General features: G+C 48.3%; 1 protein-coding gene across 1 annotated transcript in view; it reads right to left on the bottom strand.

Moving 5' to 3' along the window:
• MMP17 (matrix metallopeptidase 17) overlaps positions 1 to 21,280 on the bottom strand; it is a 59,927-nt gene that overhangs the window by 18,453 nt on the left and 20,194 nt on the right. Inside the window, exons 3-4 of the mRNA XM_018076194.2 lie at positions 4,001 to 4,133; positions 2,004 to 2,130 (exon numbers count right to left, since the gene is read on the bottom strand). Coding sequence (XP_017931683.2) covers positions 2,004 to 2,130; positions 4,001 to 4,133 — 260 coding nt within the window. The remainder of the gene's footprint in view (positions 1 to 2,003; positions 2,131 to 4,000; positions 4,134 to 21,280) is intronic.

The raw sequence follows: 21,280 nt of genomic DNA, 5'->3' as shown, positions 1-21,280 counted from the left end.
CTGTAATATCCTGGAGACTTTCCGCGGGGATGAGGCGCAGAAAACAGGCTGTGTCTGACGCTCTGCTGGGATGCTCTGAGGCTGTACCCTGAGCAGCCTGAGCTCCCCGAGCCCTCCCAGTCCCACGGGCTGGCTGCACTCAAGGGTAAAAAGAAGAAACCTGAGCAATCTGCACGCCTATAACGTTTTCTTTTTTGCCAAATGCTGCCTTCTCCGTCAGTGCAGGTGCCTGTCCTGTGACCCTCCTTTCATATAGATTTGCTCACCCATTTATTCCAGCCTTGCAAATGTTCGGGTTTTTCTTCAACTTTTAAATCCGTGGCAGGGTAGAATTTAGTTTTGTTTTCCTCTTTCAAAATCTTCAATCAATGTGTAAAAGATAAGAGTGTAAAATTTTATGTCTCAGTTGGCTGATTTTCATGGCAGTTTCCAAAGAGCCAGTTTAATCTAAAGTGCTGGATGTAAATACTACATTGGAGTTTCTGTAATGCTTTAGTCTTCTGCTGGCTTATACAACCTACAGTTATAAAATACAGCCCTTTCTTGGACAAAAGCCAGGATTTTGGAAAGGACCAAAGAATAAAAAGCAGAAATTACTTTGTCAGGAGATGGATTTTTTTTTTTTTATGTCTTACATATAATATTGTCTCAGACCTAAACCCCTTTTTATGGCAATCTTTGCTGCAGCATCACAATTTCCAAGGGCATGGGAGGTGGGGGGTATCCCAGGGCTGCATCCACCACAACAGCCTGACCCCATTTCACCTCCATGCTTTGCTGCAGCCTGACACTGTGCATACTGTGCCAGTATGGCTGGAGTCCTGGTGGTACCTGCAGAATCCCTGCCCTGACCCTGCTGCCCAGCCACCACACCTGCCCTGCCATGGGATGACACTCAGGTTTGTCAGGAGCTGCTGGAATCAGGCTGTGCACAGGCCATGCCCCTGACCTGGCTCTGGCAGCTCACAGAACATCAGGGCAGGTTTTCTTGTTTCACCCAAAGGATTTTCCCCTCTCTGAAACATGAAGTTCATTCCTCTTACCCAGACAGGGCTGGGTTTTTATAATGGGTCACTTCACTACATGAATCCATCTGTGAGCCAAAACTCTTTCTTACTGAGGCTGAATTATGTTTATCTTTTCTCAAAATAAGGTCTCAAAGGGATCTGCTGGAACAAGGACCAAATCCCTGGTAATGCCACACTTTCAACACGTGTCAACAGCGACAGCCAAGATGAGATTTGTTACTGCAGTGGGAAGAGAACTCACTCTAGGGCTATGTCAGGATCAAAGAGAAGCTTATAATTAAAAGGGAGAACTCTCCATAGCATCCACATGTGTTTTCAGGACACTATGAGCATCCTATGGTGCTGACCTTTCTCAGAGGAAAAATCACTACAGCACGTGGTCTTTGAGGGAGAAAAAATGAGTCCCAAGAAGGACAAATCCTGGTGGGACAGGGATCAGTTTGCTTGTCAACCCTGACCTGCAGCATTTCTGAAAGTTGGACCTGAGCTTCCATGTGTCACAGGCTCAGTGACACACATGTGTCACTCCCTGACATGGAGGGAGAAATACTCCCCTGTGGCAAAGACTGGGAGAAAAAAAGCAAATCCATTACCCAGAAAATGCTCCCAACCCTTGTGCTCAGGTGAGGCAAGAGAAGAAGCTCCAGCCATGGTGGTTGCTTGAGAAAGCACAAAGTCCTGATGAACTCAAGAAAAGAGTTGCTCTAACAATCATTGCAACCCAGCAAAAAGCTTCCAGCTAATCCACCAGCCAAAACTGCACAATTCACAGTCACTGCCATGTGGGTCCAAGAAGTCAAGGCTGGGACTGTCAGGAGAAGAGTTCAGATCAATAGTCTGTGGGGTCCTGGCAGCACGCAGGGACACGTTTTAACCATCACCCTGAAACTCATCTTAAAGCCATATTTAGCACAGGTCTATGTGTGGAATTGGTCTTTTCCTGCAAGCTTCCAGCAGGGGTAGATGAATTCCTACCTCCAGGACAGGTTCCTTTTGCCCCACTTGGTGACAGCCTGGATGAATCGCTTCCTCCTGGTCTCTGCAGTGGCGAGGTCGGGCAGAGAGCAGCGAGGGGTCTTCATCAGCTCCAGTGTGGCTTCATCTAGGGTTGGGGAAAAAACGAGAAATCATGGGAAGAGGGGGCTAAGAAATCCCAGGGGAGGCAAAGAGATGGACAGTGAAGTGGTAAGAATGAAGCAGAGGAGCAGAATCCATGCCCAGCAGCTCGCTGGGGCACAGCACCAGCCCCAGCATCACTCGTGGTGACACCCCCAGGTCACTGAGCCCACTGTGTCCCACCACTGGCAACAATTCCTGCTGGGAACCCATCTCTTCAAAGCACCCCTGAGCTGGTGCTGCCAGAGGGAAGGGGAGATGCCAGCCCCTGGCTGGGGGTCAGGCACCAGCTCTGCTGTTGGGGTCAGGGGGCAGTTTCACTGATTTCAGGAGAAAATGCAGCAGGTCACCTCTTGCCCTACACTTTAACAGCTCTCGAAAACTTAAGTAAAAAACCATCTGTGGCCAGTTTTGAAGATATTTTAGAATGTATATTTTAAATTATTCTCTTTTGTTCTCTCTTGCTGAATTTCCCATTATTCCTCTGACAAGGAGAAACATTCATATCTAAATAAACTTCTTCTCTGTTCAACTAGGAGCTCATTTGGAGAATGTTCTTATTCCTTCTTATTTATTTTTAAAAATGAATGAAAGCTTGAAGTGTCTATTCTCAAAAGCCAAAACACAGACATATTGTTTCATTCACCCCTTTTCCTGCTGACTTTACCTCTTAAACCCTGTGTTCATGAACAAACCCACATCTATGACCTGCCCAGGGCAGCCGCCCCCCAGCCTGTTTCCAACACCCCCTTCCAAAAATGCAAATGTAAGTCCATTCAAAAGGCCATCCTTGTTCCTGGGTCTCCTGCAGCTTGTGGTGAGGTGGAACAGAAACAATTGCACGTGCTCAATTAAGAGAGGAGAGAGCAAGTCCCAGTGATGGGATGCATCCGCTGCTCCAGGATGTTGGGATGGATGGAGACCTGCCTGCTAATTAGCAGCTTCTCCTTAATCCTGTCCTGAGCAGAGGAAGCAAGCTGCCCCCACGGCAGGAGGTCACAGCCGTGTGTCAGGGAGGGGAGGAGAGCAGAGAGGCTCCCTTCCCTGGGCTGGGATAATGCTGGCTTTCTCCTTCCCTCAATGAAGACATTGAAAGGAATGACCCCGGCCACGCTGGGCAACTCGAGCTGCTCCAGCCTGGCCTTGGACTGCTCCCTCCCAGCCAGATGTGCCTGCCACAGGGAAGCCACTCATTGCCCTGCTCCTGATGGGCACTGGAGCTGCTGGGGCAGGAGGTGGGCTCTTGGCTGGCTGGGGGTGACTGCAGAGCACCCACAGCCTCTGTGGCTGAATGAGATCCAAGGAGAGCCCCAGGGAGCCCTGGCAGTTCCACAGGCTCCCCCTGACTCCTGAGCAAGAACAAGCAGCACTGGGATGATGCAACACCATCTTCTTCCTCCTTTCCCTGCCTGTGCCTCAGCAGCAAAGAACCCAAAATATCTACATACACAAATTGGGAAGCTTAAATCAGGATTTTTGTTCAATTCAATTTGATGCTGCAAGTAAGGCTTTGAACAGGACACCTTTCTTTTTTTTTTTTCTTTCTTTCTTTTTTTTTTTTTTTTTTGGAACACACCAAGAGCTATTTTAAGCACACTGGGAACCCCAAGGGTCTGTGGGTCTGTTGAAATAATTGCTTGCCTCAGGTTCTTGAAAGCACGAGGCAACAGAGCACCTGAGCCATGTAATTACTCTTAGAGCTGCAAACTGGGCCGTGTGTTACACCTGCGTGAGCTTTTCCTGGGGATGCTGCTGCTCCACGACACGGTGCCAAACCCCTTCTCCTCCATGGACCTGCAAGGAGCCATCCCTGCCTCCCTTTGCACTGAAGAGAGGAGGGATCATGAGCCACTGACCTAGGATCCCTGTTGCCTGGAGCCCCCCGAACCTCTGCATGGCAGTGATGGCCTTGGTGAGCATCTCCTGCGTCTGCAGCTTCCCCGTGACAGGGTCTGGAGGAGGCAGATACCCAAATTTTGTCAGCCAGTCCTGTGAAACAAGGAGAAGGGGGGGATGAGAAAAGGAAAAGAAGGAAATACAGACACAAGAAAAGATGCTCTGAAGGTCCTCGCTGTTCTGCTTGGAAATACTTTCATGTTTACATGTTTATTCCCAGTTTCCCAGAACCATGTGGTCTCTGCTAATAAACGGCTCTTAAGAGTCCTTTTCAACTTAAATGATTCTATGGAGATGGCTTGTTTTACTCCAGCCTTCACAACGCCAGGATTTTGTTTGGAAATAAACCCAACCACGAAGTCTCCAAGCCCTTCTGAGCCACACAGTTGTCCAAGACCCGAGCACTGACACAAAACTGAGCCTTCTTCTCCATCATTTCCACATTCTCTGCTTTAATCATCTCCCTGCCAGTTGCCCTAAAGTATTCAGAGCCAGGTATGGGTCTCATTACCACCAGAAAGCAACGAGGACCAGTGGAACCCCTGCACATCCCTCTTTCCCAAAGCTTTGGCAAGCACAGCCATGTCCCAGTGATCCCCTGCCATGGGCGCCTCATTAAACCCAAACCCACTCTTTGATAGGAATTTGTCTCTCAAAGGACGATATACTTTCATGAAGATTCTTCTCTTCCTCTTTTCAGCCTAAAACTGATGTAAAAAAAAAAAAGCCATAAATCTCCTCCTTCCAACTGCTTTTTAAATGTCTCGTGAATTATCTTTCTAAATCCTTTCTTACCTTCCATCTCACTCCCTCCCCTCCCTCAGCAGAAGGATGAGCAAGGAATAATCATACTGCACACAGGGAATGCCATAAACACCTGCCCTCTATTTTCTTTATCTGTATCAAACATTGATCTGTCGAGACTCTTGAAGACTGCTATTGATCCAGACTTCCACCGCAGTCAATACGCCACAAATGCATTGTGGTCAGATTAGTGCCAGAAGTCAGTGCCTGCTTATTGCTACACTCTGCATGTCTCATAGCTTGGTGTCACCTGCAGTGGCCACCCTGAATGCCAAAGCATCCCCAGCCCCTCTCTGGCAAGCCCAGATGAACAGATTCACACTTTGCAGAGCTTTAGGACAGATCTCCCCACGCTTGGTCTGACTCCCTGTTGGGGGAGCACAGTCTGCTGTGCCAGGTTTCTCACCAGCAATTCCCTTCCCTCCTCACCCCCCTTCACAGTTGCCTTATTCTAAGGGGGATGGTGTGCCCAGGAAACAGCCACTTATCTGGCCACTTCTTGTTGTTTGATGCGACTCCATCAGCCACCCCCTCCCTGGGAACATCTCAGCATCATCACAGTCTCCTCTTGCCATCGGGCTGAAGGCCAGCCCAGCGCCCTCTCCTCTTCTCCCTGCTGCTGTTTGTCCCTTTGCATAGCAAAAACCATTTGTGACAGAAATTAGAGATGCAATTCACCCTTGATTCTTCGTGAGAAATTGGCTGTGACACAGAGGTCGGCAGCCGGCCCATCAATCGCTGAGGATGGTGGAGTTTAATTTGGTTTCTTCCCTGGCCATGGAGACAGTGTCATTTATCCTCTAATGACAGTGGAGACACTGCCACACCAGAGATATGCACAACTGGGCTGTCCTCAGCCCCTCCTGGAGATGGAGGCGGCAGCAAAAGGCTGGGAAGGCACAGGGAGCACCCAGCAAAGGCCCCGTGGGCCTTCTCTCCTTCTTAACCCAAAGGGACAGAGAAAGCACAAACACAGGTGGACCCCCCAGAGCAAATCAGGAGCTCTCTACAGAAAAGATGGAACGAACAGACAGATATCACAGGTCCTTTGCCTGATCTACCTTGCAAGCACCGATTTCCCTGCATGTGATTTTTCATCTAGACCATCATGTTTATCCTGCCTTGCTCAGGTTCTCCATAATTTTTATAAACCTCTGTGAAATTGCTCTCATTCATCTCTTGTCCAGTGTAGGGGTTCTGGCTGGTTTCCTCTCTCCCTGTAAGCAAAGCTGATCCATAACATTGAACTTTTGTGTTCCACCTTTGCTGTGGCAGAAAATCTCACGGAGGAAAATGCAGCTGACTTGGAGATGAGACACACCAGCAGGTATTGTCAGACTAGTTATCTGTGTGCCTTGTGCAAGCTTCTCAGATATTTTCTTGTCCTTAATAATGCAAAAGCTAAACTTACAAACCTCCGTAAATGAAAAAATATGAAAACTTCTTCCACTGAGATAACTTCAACACGTTCCCGTCTTATTTCCACCTTTTCTCAACAAAACAAGCTTTTTTTTGCCAATTCTCATTAGCTTAAAATGTTTAAATGAAACAGTGATTTCAGCTGAATACTAAAATTCTGTGAACATATTTCTTGCCAGAGCTGGCACGATAAAAACTTTTCCTTAAAAGTGTGCTGCACTAAATGAATTGACCTAATCCCATGAGAAGATTCAGCTTCAACAACTCCCTATTTCAAAAAGCAAAAAAAATGCTTCGTCAGAGAATTCAGATTAAGCCAATGTCTGACCATCCTCCAGCTCCAAGAGGAGCTGGGAATGAGCATGGCTGCACTACATGAGTCATGCCATTGGTCTGGGGCTCACAGGATCCCAGCTCAGTTTTTGGGGGAATCACCTCTTTGTGGCTCCTCATCTCTAAAATGGATGTAATGGTATTTCCTGGGCTCCCACCTACTGGTTCTGTCTCCTTCCACTGGGAACTCTGTCGAGCAGTTCACACCCACCTCTGCTTTACTCTGATCGTGGGGGGCTGCTGGGCTGGATCCAGCCAACTCTTTTCACAGACACTGCCAAGAGTGGGCACACATGGTGGACTTCTGCAGGGCTGGAGTCAGCAAAGATGGGGCTGGGAGCTGGACAGACCAAGCCAAGTCCACACAATGAATCTTCTGATCCAGCTCCATTGTTCTGTATTCTGAACAATGCAGAATTAAAGGTTTCCCATTGGCTCGGGTCCAGGGAGGAAAAAAAAAAAAAAAAAAGAAGAAATAAAAAAAGCAAAAAGGAAGAACTGCATGCCTGGCAGAGACATCCAAACCCACCCACTCCTCTGCCCCTCCTCTCCATCATGCTGGATAAACACAGCTGCCAGCCAGAGCTCTGAGCTGCAGCACATGCCCCTACAAACCACAGCTGGGATGTTTATGATCAAAACACTGTCCCTGCGTGGGGCTGGAGGTCCCCCCTGCCCCACTGTGGATGGTGGGACTTGTGCTGTGTCCTTGGGAGTGGGGACAAGCCATCACAACATGTTCAACTCGTGTGGCACCGGGAATGGGGACACCCTGGGTGCTGCCCCATGCCCCATCCCCTGCAGCCTCAGGGGACCAGCCATCCACAGACATCACAACTCAAGAGATGAAGAAAACTGGAACAGGAAAAAAAAATAAATCTCTACAATCTCCAAATGGTTTGATTTTGCCCTTCCCATCCCACCATGGGCAGTACTCAATAAAAGACTAAGAAAGTCTTAAAGCAACTGCTCCAAAGCACAGTTTTCCTTTAAAAAAGGGACTGGGTTAGTGGAGACACAGTGTTGTTCCTCCACGGAGCTGCTCCGTGTGTGTGGTTGGAGACAGACTGCCCACTTGGTTGGCTAAAAATAGACTGTATTGTTCTTTTCCTCATCTGGGTTCCCATACATAATGGGGAAATGCCTGCTTCTTGCCTTCAAAAATGTTTAACAGAGTCCAAACCTGCATATTTTTTGCAGTTTTATTTTTTTCCTTTGGAGGAGCACAAAGTTAAGAAAGATGGTAATGCAGTCCTCTCTTCAACAAACAAGACCTGCTTCAGTTTTAGACTTTTTTTTTTACTCCTTAACCCACCTGAATGGAATACCAGGGAATAGCCAGAGACTGGGGCTTTCCATGGCCAAATGATGACCCAGAGAAAAACACTGGTTCCAGCAGCAGTGAGGCCTCTGGTATTACTTATTCAGAGACAATTTTCAGATTAAAATGGCAATTTCATTTCTTTCATCTCTCCACTTCCTTTGTATCAATACCCTTTTGTCCCAGAACCTACTTACCTGCTTCATTTTAAAATAGACGTAGATACTGTCCCTCTTTTATGGAAGATTTATGAGCTCTGTAGGTTTGCTTTTACAAATATTAATATTATATAAGCTGATGGGCTTATTCGACTGCCACAGGCAGAGAAAAGACTCAGTCAGCAAGTTTTCTTCCTGATGATTTCTTTCTAAGGGTCGTAGGTTGGCGTTTACAAGAACACAAACTAGTTCAGGATAACAAGGAGAGGATAAACAGGATAAACAATAACAGGATAAGCAGAAAAATTCCACCCAAGCCAGCTCCACACTTCTGCCTGCTCTTGTAGCACTAAAATGACCATGTTTCTAAAGCTTAAATCGAGTTGTTTTTCTTTTTCTCTTGATGTTGCATAAACACACGGGGGGGAAAACAGCCTTAATGCTGCAGAGGCTGTAACGTTCCCTTTGCTCAGGGGTGGAGATCTTTACCCTCAGTGTACCCGAGACAGGACACTGAGCTTTGCACCAGCCTGCCAGACTCCCAGGCTGGCTCCACCCCATCCCGTCCTTGCCAAAGGAAGAAATTGGGTTTAAATTCCAGCTGCTGTTGGCAGGGGTGCAAGGGACACCCACAGTGCTCTCCCTGGGGCTCTCAGTGGTGACACCCATGGGCAGCTCTCCCTGGTCTGTGCCACGGCCACCGGTGCTGCTCCAGACACCTCTTTGCAGCCAGTGACTAACACACCTCCAGAGACCCTTTGGATGTGCAACATGCACTGAGAGCACGTTGGTATGTCCCAATTTCCAAATTTTTAGGGCAGTCCAAGGCTTTGGCAGAAGCAGGTTTTCTTCCACTCAAAGGATCCCTTTCATTAATACTCCTTGAAAAGCTTTACCAAAGTGCACCTTTTCCTCATTAGTCAAGCAACAAGTAGGTTTCATTCATTTAAAAAGGGTCTTGTCACGGTTGAGAGGTTGAACCCTCACCCTGACCTGAACCTGGCCCTAGGTTTTCCAGCAGGAACACCCTGGTCCCTCCTCTCCCCACATCCCTGGCTGCAGGAGCACAAACCACCCCAGCACTCATCTCCACGGCTCATCTCCTTGCCTTCCATGCCAGATGACTATGGAAAAACAGGCTTTGTTTTGGTGGGGTCACCGAGGGGCAAGACAACTTTGAAAGCTCCCTTTCCTGCTGGAAGTCCCGTTACACCCTGGGCTCAGCCGCGCTTCACACACGCAGGGGAAGAAAATCCAAACATGCTATTCAACAAAATTAATGACCCAGATTACTAAAATAAAGCTACAACTCAAACATCCGGAACTAATTTCTAAATTACACTTCGCTTTATCTCTACAGCTACCATTAAATAGGGTGGAAGCTTTTAAAATAATAATAAAAATAAAAAAGAAATCTAAAAAAAAAAATAAATAAAAAAAGAAAAATCACCAACACCACATGCCAGATTAAAGGAAATTGCTTTGGGCTGTTTGAGGGTTTTTCTTCCAAGTTATCGAAGGTTTACAGTATTACAATTTTTACAGTCATTTTCCTGAGATCAAAAGACCCCAGGAACTACACCCGTTAATTAGAGCAACCCATATGGTGCCGCAATCCTCGGAGGAGCACACTCTGCCACGGATCAGCCCCCGGGCCCCACGGAGCCAGCACCTCCCTTCCAAAGCTTGCCACGCACCCCTCTAACGAGCTATCGCACGCACGCAATCAGCTGATTAATTCATTAGGAGAAAAAACACCTGCAGTCTGGATTACAACCAGGATTTTGGGTGATGCCGCCGCTGAACCGGTTTCGTTGGCTCAGGCCAGAGGAGTTGCTTGAATGCAAACAGCTCTTTAATTGGAGCGAGCGCCGTGCACGGAACCCAGGGTGGAAGTTAATGCAGCTAATGATTTCCTCTCCCTACTCCTTGCTAAGTGTTCCATTAGGTTAACAGCAGTGGCTTTGGAAAAGGCTGCCACCTACAAGTTCTGAAGACAGCAGGTCACCTGGCAAGGGACAGATCAGACCATGGGATGACGCTGGATCTGGGATATCCAGGTCATTAAAGATCCAGTGGAGAGAGCACCTCTGCTCCAGCACAGCTCTTCCCAGCCAGCAACTGGATGCCAACTTGGCACATCCTGTCAGACATGGTCAGGTCTTGCATGTTGCCTCAAATGCTTGTTTGCACGACTCTGCTCACGTTACCACTCTCCTGGGTGCTGGGGGAGGATGTCCTCACGGGCAAGGTGGGTGCAAAGAGGCTGTGGTGATCTGAAGGCAAACTTCATCCACTCTGCAGTGGATGTTACACAAGGTGTAAGCATCTCTTTGGTTGGATGGATACCCAGAGCCTTCCCAGAAACACAGAGTTAATCAAGTGATGTTGCAGAAGCAGAAGGGAATTCTCTGCAGACCACAGAAACAGCCTTTTCAACCCCTTTGAACTGAAGATCAAAGAACCAATTCCCACCCATAGAAGGCAGCAGAGCAGCGCAGTGCAGCACAATGTTTACTACAGCTGCTTTAGGTTTCTTTTCAGAGGACGAAAAAGAGACAAAACATATAAACAAGATACAGTTTATTCTGCATTTTCAACATAAATGTGTATTTTTCTTGGTGGAGATTTAATACACCAGGGCTTTAGGGAGTCCTTCAATCGCTGGATGTTTTCCAGCATGTTCTGAAAACTTCCACTCTAAGGCAATGAACGATGCAAAAAAAAAAAAAAAGTGTGTAATTGAAGTTCCACATAACCATCAAAAAGCAGTCTCAACAGGAACAGTTTTTTGTTTTTAAATCAGTCCTAGTTTTGTACTATGCTGCCTGTTGTGGTGAAGAATCCTTTGTCATCAACGAGTTATCTAGGAGGGAAAAGAAGAAATTCCTGGTGTCTGTTGAACTGTGATGGGAAATTAGGTAAATGATTGAATCAGCATCCTTTTGCTACAGAAATAGCTCTAAACCATATAACTCATCACTTAGCATGGTTTCTTAAAACAACTCTGCTCCTTCCACACAGGTGTAGTTGGAGGCTGCTGGTGGTGGGTGCAGGAATCTCTCACCTGACAGCACCATGTCCTGGTGACAGGTTAAATTAAGTGTCACCAGATACAATTCTTACAGCATTTGTAAGCCCAGAACTCCTCTCCCCACGTACCCAGCTGCCATCCACACTGAGCCAGGGAAGAGGTTTCCCTGCTCAGCACAGCACAGTAAATCACAGTGAGATGTTGCCTCATCCCTGAAGTCACATCCCCTCTGCATGAAGGAAAACCAAAGCCAAGACTTTGTGAATTCAGGGTTTTCTGGGCACAGGACTACCTGTGTTTTCCTGGAGGATTCTGTGCAAGGCTCGTTGGAGTCCAAAGCTGCTGGGGGGTGCTGTGAGCAGAGCCAGCTGGACAGTGCTCCTCAGGAAACATCTGCTGGATGGACAGAGGGAACTGAACGTGCCTTGACCCTCCTCTCCCCACATTCCTCCACCATGTCCCATCCATACAGCAGGGAGGGCAGCTGCTGTGGCCCACGTCCAAGGGGATTCCAGCATCAGGAGGCTCCCTGAGCCCTCTCAAACACTGGGACAAGGATGCCTGCCCTCCATGCAGCGGGGAGGCTCTGTCAGCACACAGATGTTTGGACTTTTAATTAAAATCTCCAAGCCTCTCAAGCATCTGACACAGGGCTATTGACATCACCCAAGCAGACTGCACAGAGAACTTCCAAACACTCCTATCTTCCAGCTGGATTGGGACCAAGATGAGCAAGAAAATGATGAATTCTTTTCAAAAAAGTACAAAATGCTCTTTACCAAAGTGAGAATACACAGTGAGGTTCTCCAAGGGGGGGACATGAGAGGTCCTGGTTTTGTTTAATGAGCCTGTCCAGCTCATCAGACCCGAACAGCACGTTGCTCACGGTACATGGGGAGTGTCAGTGACACACTGAGAGCACAGTGGTGCTAATCTGTAAGGTATATTCTCTCCTGGTCCTACTCCTTCACTTTCAATCATCAAACAAACCACATCTGGCAGTGAACTGAACAGACTGCCATACATCAAAACAAATCCTTGCTAACTCCATTTGCCAGCTCCTTTGTTAGGACATGTCTTCTCCAGGATGGACCCCAGACTCGACTGGCCCATTCATGTCTTTGTTCTCTCAGCCTCCATCTCTGGCTTCAGAGTTGAACCTCCAGCATGGCTTCACTGATTCCTCAATTACAGCAGCCAACAACATTTCACCCTGATGAACCAGCTCAGCTGCACATCTCTCTTCCACTCATGAGCTCTCAGATGAGTGGCTTCCTTCCTCCCCCTCAGAGCATCATGCTCCAACTAACCAGGCTTGGTTTCCAAGATAACCTCAGGACACAGGCTGCCTGTTTAAATATGCTTGCAGCGTGGCCCCATATCCCTTTCAAGAGATGGCAGAAATTCTCCAGTCCTCTGCAAAGTGGGAATTCAAATGCTGTTATCACCATGCTCTGTGCCAGGACTGGTCCAAGGGCCACTAACAGCAGCTGCAGTCCCTGAAAATGTGCCTCAGCAGCTTTTAGATCAGGACTTAGCTGCATCTTCCCACTTAGTTCCTAGCAATGAAAATATTGTGATGTTAAGAAATCCATAAATCAGAAGCTGTGCTGGGGTGTGAAATAGAACATCCATTTGGGAGAGAATTAAGCCCTACTTATGTCTCCTGTCCCTAGATCTATGTGACTACAGGAACAACACATTTAATACCTGGTTGGCTTTGCTGCTTCTCCCAGTCTCTTTAAAGCAGTGGTATTACAATGAGCTTTTCTTGTTGACAGGCTCTTTCTATTAGCTCTACAAGTGTCTTGAACAGTTATTGATGCTCTGGGCAACTGGTGAACAGAAAAAAAAGGAGCCTTCTGTTCATGAGCAGGGCTATTAAACCAAAGGAAGCAATAATATCACAGTTTTCAGGCGACCAGCCCTCAGGTACAAATCCCAGGAAGTCCTTCAGGAGCACCCCACAGGCTGGATGGGCTGGAAGAAATCACCCATGGAACAGTGGCAGATGGAAAAAAGAGCCCTGCATCACCACAGGGTGCTGGACAATTTGCAAAACATGACAAAAAGTATCTTTAATTATTAAAACAAACTAACCAAAATGAATAATTTAACCTGCTATGACTAGTCCGGGGCATTTTCCTGTGGCTACCAGATGACTCTGCTCTCAGTGAGAACCGGTGTTAATCATGACCCAGGACCAAAGCAGCTTTGCAGAAAACAACCAGAACAGAAACAGAGAGCAAACAAACCCACAGATTACACTCCTCCCCAGAGAGACTCGAATATACAGTGCCTGACTTTGGCAAACAAGCTGAACCACACAACACAGAGCTGGCTTTTACCAGCACTTCCCTCACCCCAAATGCTAATTTAAGGAGTAATAAATCTGCCTGTCTTTACACTCTGCTATTTAGGTATTACAAGCCATGCTGAATTACACAGCACCACCCATGTATGTACCAGACCCCCATGGCTGGGCAAACAGCAAAAACCAGCTGTGCTCAGGGCAGCTTGGCACCATTTACTGGAGGAAGAGGGAAGCCATGGGCTACACAGTGACCCAGCAGCCTGCAGTTAGGGCACTTCTTTAAGCACAGGCATTTTAGGTGCTCAGGATCATCTCCAGGGTCATGTAAGGGGGGTGTTGAAGCCTGGGGCTTCAGGGAAGCCCTCATCCTGCACAGTGTCCCCCCAAACTGAGGCTTGGTGGGGGGGAGCAGGCTGAGCTGAGCATCATCTGTGAGCAACAACATTCCTAATTAGGAGTCCTCCTTCCCAGCTCTGATTGCTAGCAGCAAGAAGCCTCAGAGATGCCTGTTGTGACTGATGGCACTGGCCACAGCAGCCACTCGGTCAGAGGTGACACATTATGCACAGGCTGCAGACAATAAATAATATTTCCATGGCTTTGAATGTTCCCTTGAAGAACACTGGTACAGAGTGTTGTTGTGACTCATGTCTATCTGAAAGGACAGGGGGCTGGGTAGGCAGGCACTGAAGGACAGACTGTCCTGATGTGCCCCCACAGAGCTTCAAACAACCCCTTTGGGAGGCTGGTCCCCCACGGGCACCAGCATCCCTGGGGCACCAACCCTGCAGTTCCTGCCAGCTGCCTCAGTGCCACGTGCCCATGGCCACAGGGTCACCCTGCTGCCACTGGCTTCTTCTCACCAGCCTGCAGACCTCCAAACTCTGTGTTATTTTTCACATGGCCTTGGATGGGTGGGGGGCAGCAGTGCCCCAAATCCGTTGTGCAGGGAGGAGCCTTTCCCAGCATGATGGGCACCTGCCTGACCCCAACCATGTGCAGCACCTTGGATCCAACCCTGACCTTAATTACAGCAGTGTCTCTTCAGTCTCTGCAGTCCTGATCACACAAACATGGGATGTGGAAACTAAAGGCAGTGCCTGTGATTTTACACATCAAAAGCCACTGCAGGGTGGTGATAAAGGCACAGGCTGTCCCCACCAAACCCCAGCCTGTGTCTCTGCACGTCCCCTCCCAGCACAGCTGCAACAGGCACAGTTATGCACAAGGATCATCTCTCCCCCACTGGGTAGAAAACGACGAAGTAAAAAGATTATAAAACTTATATATTTGAAAAAGCTCTAATGGGAAAATATCCCCAATCTTCTGTGGCCTCTCCGTGGTGCTGATACAGCCTGACACAGCTGGAGGCATCCCTCACCTTTTAAAGTGTAAACAGCCAGACTTTACATACCTGTTAGAGCTATTTGCAGTGCAGACAGATATTAAGGGATTTCAGCTTCCAGCAGTGCAGCCCATGCTGCCAGCCAGGTGAAAGGATCCCATCCGGCTGCCCCAGCACCCCTGGTTCGTTTGCCTTTTGCATCATAACCCATAGAGCATAAGCAATAAAGGAAGATGGATGTTTCTATCTTGCTGACTCTTTGCTAAAAGTACACCTCCCCTCTGTGAGGGCTGTCAAGGCAGGACAAGGCAGATGGCTCCAGTTATGGGCAGCCACTGCTCCGTGCTCACGAGATTTATGCAGAAATTCATCCCCTGGTCCCTTCCAGAGATCTATTCCAGCAGGAACGATGCAGACTATCTTTTGGTACAAATCAAACTCATTAAATGGAGAGGTCTCGCATTCCTACATAAGCAGAATATGAAATGCAGAGAAACTCCTGGAACAGAGCATCCTGCACAGCAGAGCAGAAATCCATCTGGTAAATTGGATACATTTAATCACGCCAGGTTTGTTTTGCCCTTTTTTTTTTTAAAAAGCCCCATATATTTTTACTTCTTCAGCATCACGACACGAGGTCTGTCAACACGTTTGATCGAAAATGTCAAAGTGACCATTTGTATCACGTCAGGAGCAGACTTGCTCTCCCTGTGACACCAGGACAGCTCTTCATCAGGAGCAGAGACATGCCCTGGCATGTTGAACGGGCCACCGCTCTCTCTGGCCATATACATCAAGTCCCATTTGTTAACTATATGGAAGCCAACCATCCAGACCTGCTGTCTCCTGCCCTAAATACCACAAGAACGATTTCATCTCCTGCTGAACCTTGTTCAGAAATGTAATCAGCACCATCCTGCAACTGCAGAGTCTGTGGGTGCTGCCAGTTGGACTAAAACTGCCCAGAGTTTGCTGACACATCTATTTCCAAAGCTCACAAAGCTGGGCAATACACAGGGATTAGGACCTGCACATGGTCGTGGTTGCAGCACCCTGGGGCTCAAGGGCTTGGAGCAGTGATGCTACAAAGACACTGCTATGGAGAGAGGCCAAGAAAACTCACCAGGTTGAAGAAGACAGAATGAGCATATCCTTGGAGGGACCAAGGCAAAGCACCAGGTTCTGCTGACTGCCTGGCAGAGGGTTTTGCCTCGACCACCAATGAGCTTGTTCATGCAGGTGATTATTTTCCTCTTCCTAAAGAGCGGGGTGAATCCTGTTCCTCCTTACCAATGTGCCAGTTGCTTTGCTTGTGAAAGGAAAGGTGTTGCTGTGCTCAAATGGCAGCTGGCACAGGAGAGCCATAAAGATATCAGGAAGTAAGTGTTACTCCCTCTTTACCACAGGAGCGAGACAATTTGACCTTTCCAGACACCTGCCTCTTTCTGCAGCTCCAGCCCTGCCTTTCAGAAGATGTTTTGGGGTACATCCAGCAAGGGTAGCACAGAGAGCTTTCAAGCAGCATTAAGCAGGTTTGATGATGGGACCCGTCTAGCTGTGATAATAAATTAGCTTTGGTTTTTTTCAGTTTTTGTTTTCTTTTTTTCCCTATATGCCACAGCTGCTGGTGTAGATTTTATCCTTTATTTTCTTCCACAGCAAGGACACAGGCACCTCAGTGTGAGCAGATCTGCTGCTGTGGTGCAATTAACCCACTTTGTCAGACAGCTGTCCCTGAGCAGGGCCACAGCAGCAGCCACTGAGGTAGGACATGGCTCCTTCCTCAGAGGGATGCAACTTCCAAAGCATAATTAGGGTAATTTCAACCATCAAGCCATTAAACCAAGTTAACCTTGTTCTTCGTAAAATAACCAATGAAATCAAAACACACACCTCTAAATTAATGCAAATTTAAGCATATTCATGCCATTGGTTAATCTAGCAGCACCAAAATGAACATTCTTCTAGCAGTGGTAGAAATGATAATCCTCAGTGAGTGATAGCATCTCTGGCTCCGAGGCTGCTGTCCCACAGGGATACACAGAGCCCATCCTTCCCCCAGAGGGATCTCTATGAGGAAGAGAAATGGCAAAAGGGAAGCAGGGAGGAGGAGGAGGGGTGGGCTGGAGTCACACTGCAGGGAGCATATGTCCCACACCTCCTGGGGAAGATGGCCTGGCCACCAAACCTCGGTGCCTCTCAGCAATCATCCACAGCAGTGCTCTATGGTCTGCATTATTGGCTGGCCTTTTTCCTGCTTAAAGCCTCAGGTTAAAAATAGACCAATGGGTTGTTATTTTTTGTTTGTTTGTTTTTGTTTGTTTTGGTTTGTTTGTTTTTTTTAAAATTGGCTTTAAATTTTATTTTAACTACTACTTTTTATCTTTTGGGCAGTACCTGCAGCTGACAGGCTGGGGAGGTGGCAGTGATGCTGTCAGCTGGCTGCTCATCAGCACACCTCAGGCCAGAATGGTTAACAAACCCCTCAAACCCCTCATAACCTGTTTCACTTCCTTTTCTTCATTTAATGCCACTATTTTTAAGTCCCTTGGGAAAAGCTGGATTTGCATGTGAGTGTCTTGTGAATTTTCCACAGGTTTCTGTGAACAGGGATGCAGGCAAGTGCCTGCATTTAATGAGGTTATGTCAGCTGGCTGTGTGGGAAGAGAGAAGAGTTTGCAAGAGTCTTTCTTTCTATTTTCTCTCCTTTATTTCATTAAGTGAATGCCTTTGGCCATTCTTTGCCTCTCCTTTCTGCTTTGCAAACAAGCCATTAGTGTGGCTGCAGGCAGAGAAACTGAGGCATGCAGGGCTCCCCAAGGGCCCCCAAATAAAAGCACTTGTGGTCCCAATGAAACAAAATTCCCTGGGTGGGAAAGTCGTTTGGATTTGGCTATTGGGGGCTGTGTTGCCCAATTCTCTGTAAATGTGGGGACATCCCAGCCAGCACAGGGGGACAAAGACCAGTCAAGTCCAACAAGGAGAGGGACAAAGCCAGCAGAAACCTTTGTCAGCTGTGTTACCACTAAGGCAGAGCCATGGCAGGGGGCTTAGATGCAGCAGGGGCTTGGCAGGGTGAATTTTACTTGATGTGGCAAAGAAATTGAGGTGGGCATGGCTCCCCTTCCCCTGCACATCCAATTAAAAATGAACAGGCATCTGCTGCATCTTTGCCTTCTCCTTGCTCCCCTGGATTAGCCCCACCACGAGCAGCACAAGACTTCTCCACTAACCAGGCACAGCAGGAGCAGAACAAGCACAGGAGAAGAAATAACTGAGCTGCTGCAAAGGTAAAGTTACTCCACAGCAGCCAAAATCAGATCTCAGAGCCCCTTCCTCTGCCACTGCTCTTGGACTGACAACTCAGAGGGAAGTGGCTTCTCCCAGCCTGTGCTGATCTCAGTCATCCCAACACTTCATTTTGACCTGTCTCTTTCCTTGCTTTAATACAAAGCCCTCGCTTGACTTTGGCCAATCCATCCATCAGGCTGAGCTTTCAAAGCAATAAAAGAAGATGTCCAAAGTCCATCTAGCAGACAAGGGAAGAAATCTTGCAGGCAGGACTCGCTGCAAGGCAGGACAGCATTGTGATGTATACATTCTGTGAATTAATGCCTTTTAGCTCAGCTAGTAAGACTTGAATCTTTTCCAGCCCACAGGCTCGTGGCTTTACTGAGAAGCAAGTATTGACTTTGAAAAAGGCCAAGATAATTTTATGACCATCAGGAATATTTCAAGCTATACAAAGCCACATAATGGCAACGGGCGGGGGAGGGAGGGGGAAGAAAGAAATCAAATCAGTTCTTATATATCAGGTTTTAATTACTGACTGACACCAGCCAGGAAGGAATCTTTCAGAAGCAGCATTTCATACACTGTTATGGACAGGGCTGGCAGGAGCCAAGAGCACATCTGCCCTTCATGGGATGGGCTCAGAGTTGGAGCAGTGAGAACTGTGCTCCCACCAGAGCTCCTGGAGCCAGTGTCCTTCACTGGCAACCCTCCTCTCCACCACCACACTGGACTCATGAGTCCAGCTGTATACCAGGGTGGAAAGACACATTTCTCCCCACAAACTGCCCAAATAAAGAGGGCAAGGCACCAGTATGGAGCTTACACCAGAGCTCCAGAGGAAAACTGGGAGAAAACACACAGGAGACAGTTTCTCTGCAACCAACTCAGGAGAAAAGGAAAGATAATTGGGTGGAGAAGATAAAGAATCAAACAGGAGCCCAAATATATCAGATTAATTGGAGGAGGAGCACTGCACTGGGCAGGGATGGAGCTGAGTGCTCCTCCCCACCCACCCCTGCAGAGGGACAGCTGAAGACCAAGTCCTTGTCATGCTGAGGAGTACAGAAGTTACAAGATTGTATTTTTCTCTCAGTTCCATGGCTATAAAGTGCCTTTCTCTGGAGGGCCACCACTGAACAAAATCTGGCACTTCCACTGCCACAAAGTCTCTGCTTCATGGGCTAGCAGGTTTTGGGGCTGACAAAGAAAGGGTGAAATCTCAGCTCCTCCAAGACCAGTGCAAAACTCCCACAGCTCAAAAGGAGCCAGGATTTCTCCTCCACCCAGGTCTGAGGAGTCCCTTTCCTTCTCCATTACCCACCCCCTCAGTCAGACCCAGCATCAGCCACAGCTCACACCACGTGGGAGTACAAACATGTCAGCAGAAGGCGTCCTTCGATGGATGGATGGAGAAGGAGGAACAGAAGGAAATCTATTTGGGTTGCTCTGACACAATTTAATCTGACTAAAAGCTGCCACCACAAAGGCAGCAGCAGGAGGGTGCCCACAGTAACCCCAGCAGGGCCCACTTTAATGGGCTTTTTGTTTGCTCTGTGTATAAGTGAGCACATTGAATGCCATCATCTTGTACTGTAAGCAGCATTAAAGCAGCTTCCTGGCTCTCAGGGCACGAGGGGCTGATAACTCATCCTGGGGGCCCACACAGTGGGATGCCAGGGTGGGCAGGCACCACCAGGTCACACCCAAAGCCTGGCACGTGGAAAAGCAGCACAGGAAGTGCAAGGAGAAGGCAAGAGGCAAGCACTGCACACTCTGATAAAGACATCACAGACTGCTTGGTAAGAGGAGGCAAGTGTCAGCCGAGAGCAGACGGACCCCGGTGAAGATCTGGCTAAACAGAAAACTGCAGCAGTGACCTGCATTCCAGGGATTACCAAAGTAAGGCAGGTTCAAGAAGGAACTGGTGCTGGGATAAGCCTCACTCCCATGGATGCTGCCAAGTCTGCACAAGCCCAGCACCTCCTGCTGCCCTCCAACCCCCAGGCTGGGGGGCAGGCACATTGCAAGAGGCAGGGAGCTTCCCACAGCACGCTGTGCCAGCCAGGAGCATCACTCATGCAGTTATTCACCCCCCCCCAGCATGCCCCCGTGCAGCATCTGCATCCTGCCTGGCTTGCCAAGCACTCCAGGGCAATGCTGCCCACAAAACCATCACAGTTCCCCCCGGGGGTTAGGTACTGACAAACAGGCAGGTGGCCCCTTGCTCCCCTGCCTTTGCACCCACTGCCTCATCCTCCTGCCTGTGCCCAACGCCTTGGAGATGATCTCTGACACCTTGAGCAGCCTGATGAGAACATTCCCAACAATAAATCCACCACCACAGCAAAACTATTAGAAGGCAAGCAAGCTCGTTGGACAAGAAAACTTCCATCAAACAACTACAAGCAGAGTAATTTCAAGACATATTTGACCTGAACAGCAAGAAAAATCACATGAGTGTGTGGCTCAGGCCTCCCTCTGTTGCTGGAGGCTCCACTGGTTCTCCATACGAGCAGGGTTGAGCACCCTCCTGGCCAGCACAGGCAGGACCTGGGCACACACCAGGCAGATGCCAGCTGTCCAGTCACACAAGGACAGCAGGGGTAAAGCCAAAATTCCCTCCTACCTGTGCAGATGAGTGGGGAGTAGGAGACAGTGGGTAAGTTGGGAACGGGAGCCCTCCCCAGAGCCCCAACGTGTAAGTGCATTTTAATGTTACATAAGGGTGGACTTTACAGCAAGGCTCCCTTGGAACTGCATCTTGTAAGGAAAGGTTAAAGCTTAAATTATTCTCTCTGAATCTGGAGGCTCAGAAGTCTTTCATGTTGCTTGAGATCCTGGAAGCTGGAAGTGCAGCCCCACGTGGGGTCTGGCTGCAGCAGGACTTGGGGCTTCGAGGGAAAATAGAGAGTTTGCAGATGACATTTCTTTTCATTTGCACACTCACCACAGTGAGGGCTCCAGCTGGGACTAGCGAGAGAAGTGGTGAAACCACATTTTTTTAATTAAAGAGCTGGCTCAGTATGTTCTCATTCAAACTCATTTGGTGGCTTTTTTGACTGGGAGTCTCCAGGTTTACCCCAGGGTAAACCAAAGCAGCATTCTTAGACACTGCCCTTCCTTATCCCCTTGGTTAATTAGAGGGACAGAGCAGGTCCAGTGTGGCCAACACTCCCTGGGGCACCTGTGGGGCCGTGATCCCTCCCTCATCCAGCACC

Source organism: Manacus vitellinus, unplaced genomic scaffold (assembly GCF_001715985.3).
Source record: "Manacus vitellinus isolate BGI_N305 unplaced genomic scaffold, ASM171598v3 scaffold_31_pilon, whole genome shotgun sequence".
In the NCBI taxonomy this organism is placed as follows: Eukaryota; Metazoa; Chordata; class Aves; order Passeriformes; family Pipridae; genus Manacus; species Manacus vitellinus.
This window is presented reverse-complemented; position numbering and strand designations above follow the sequence as displayed.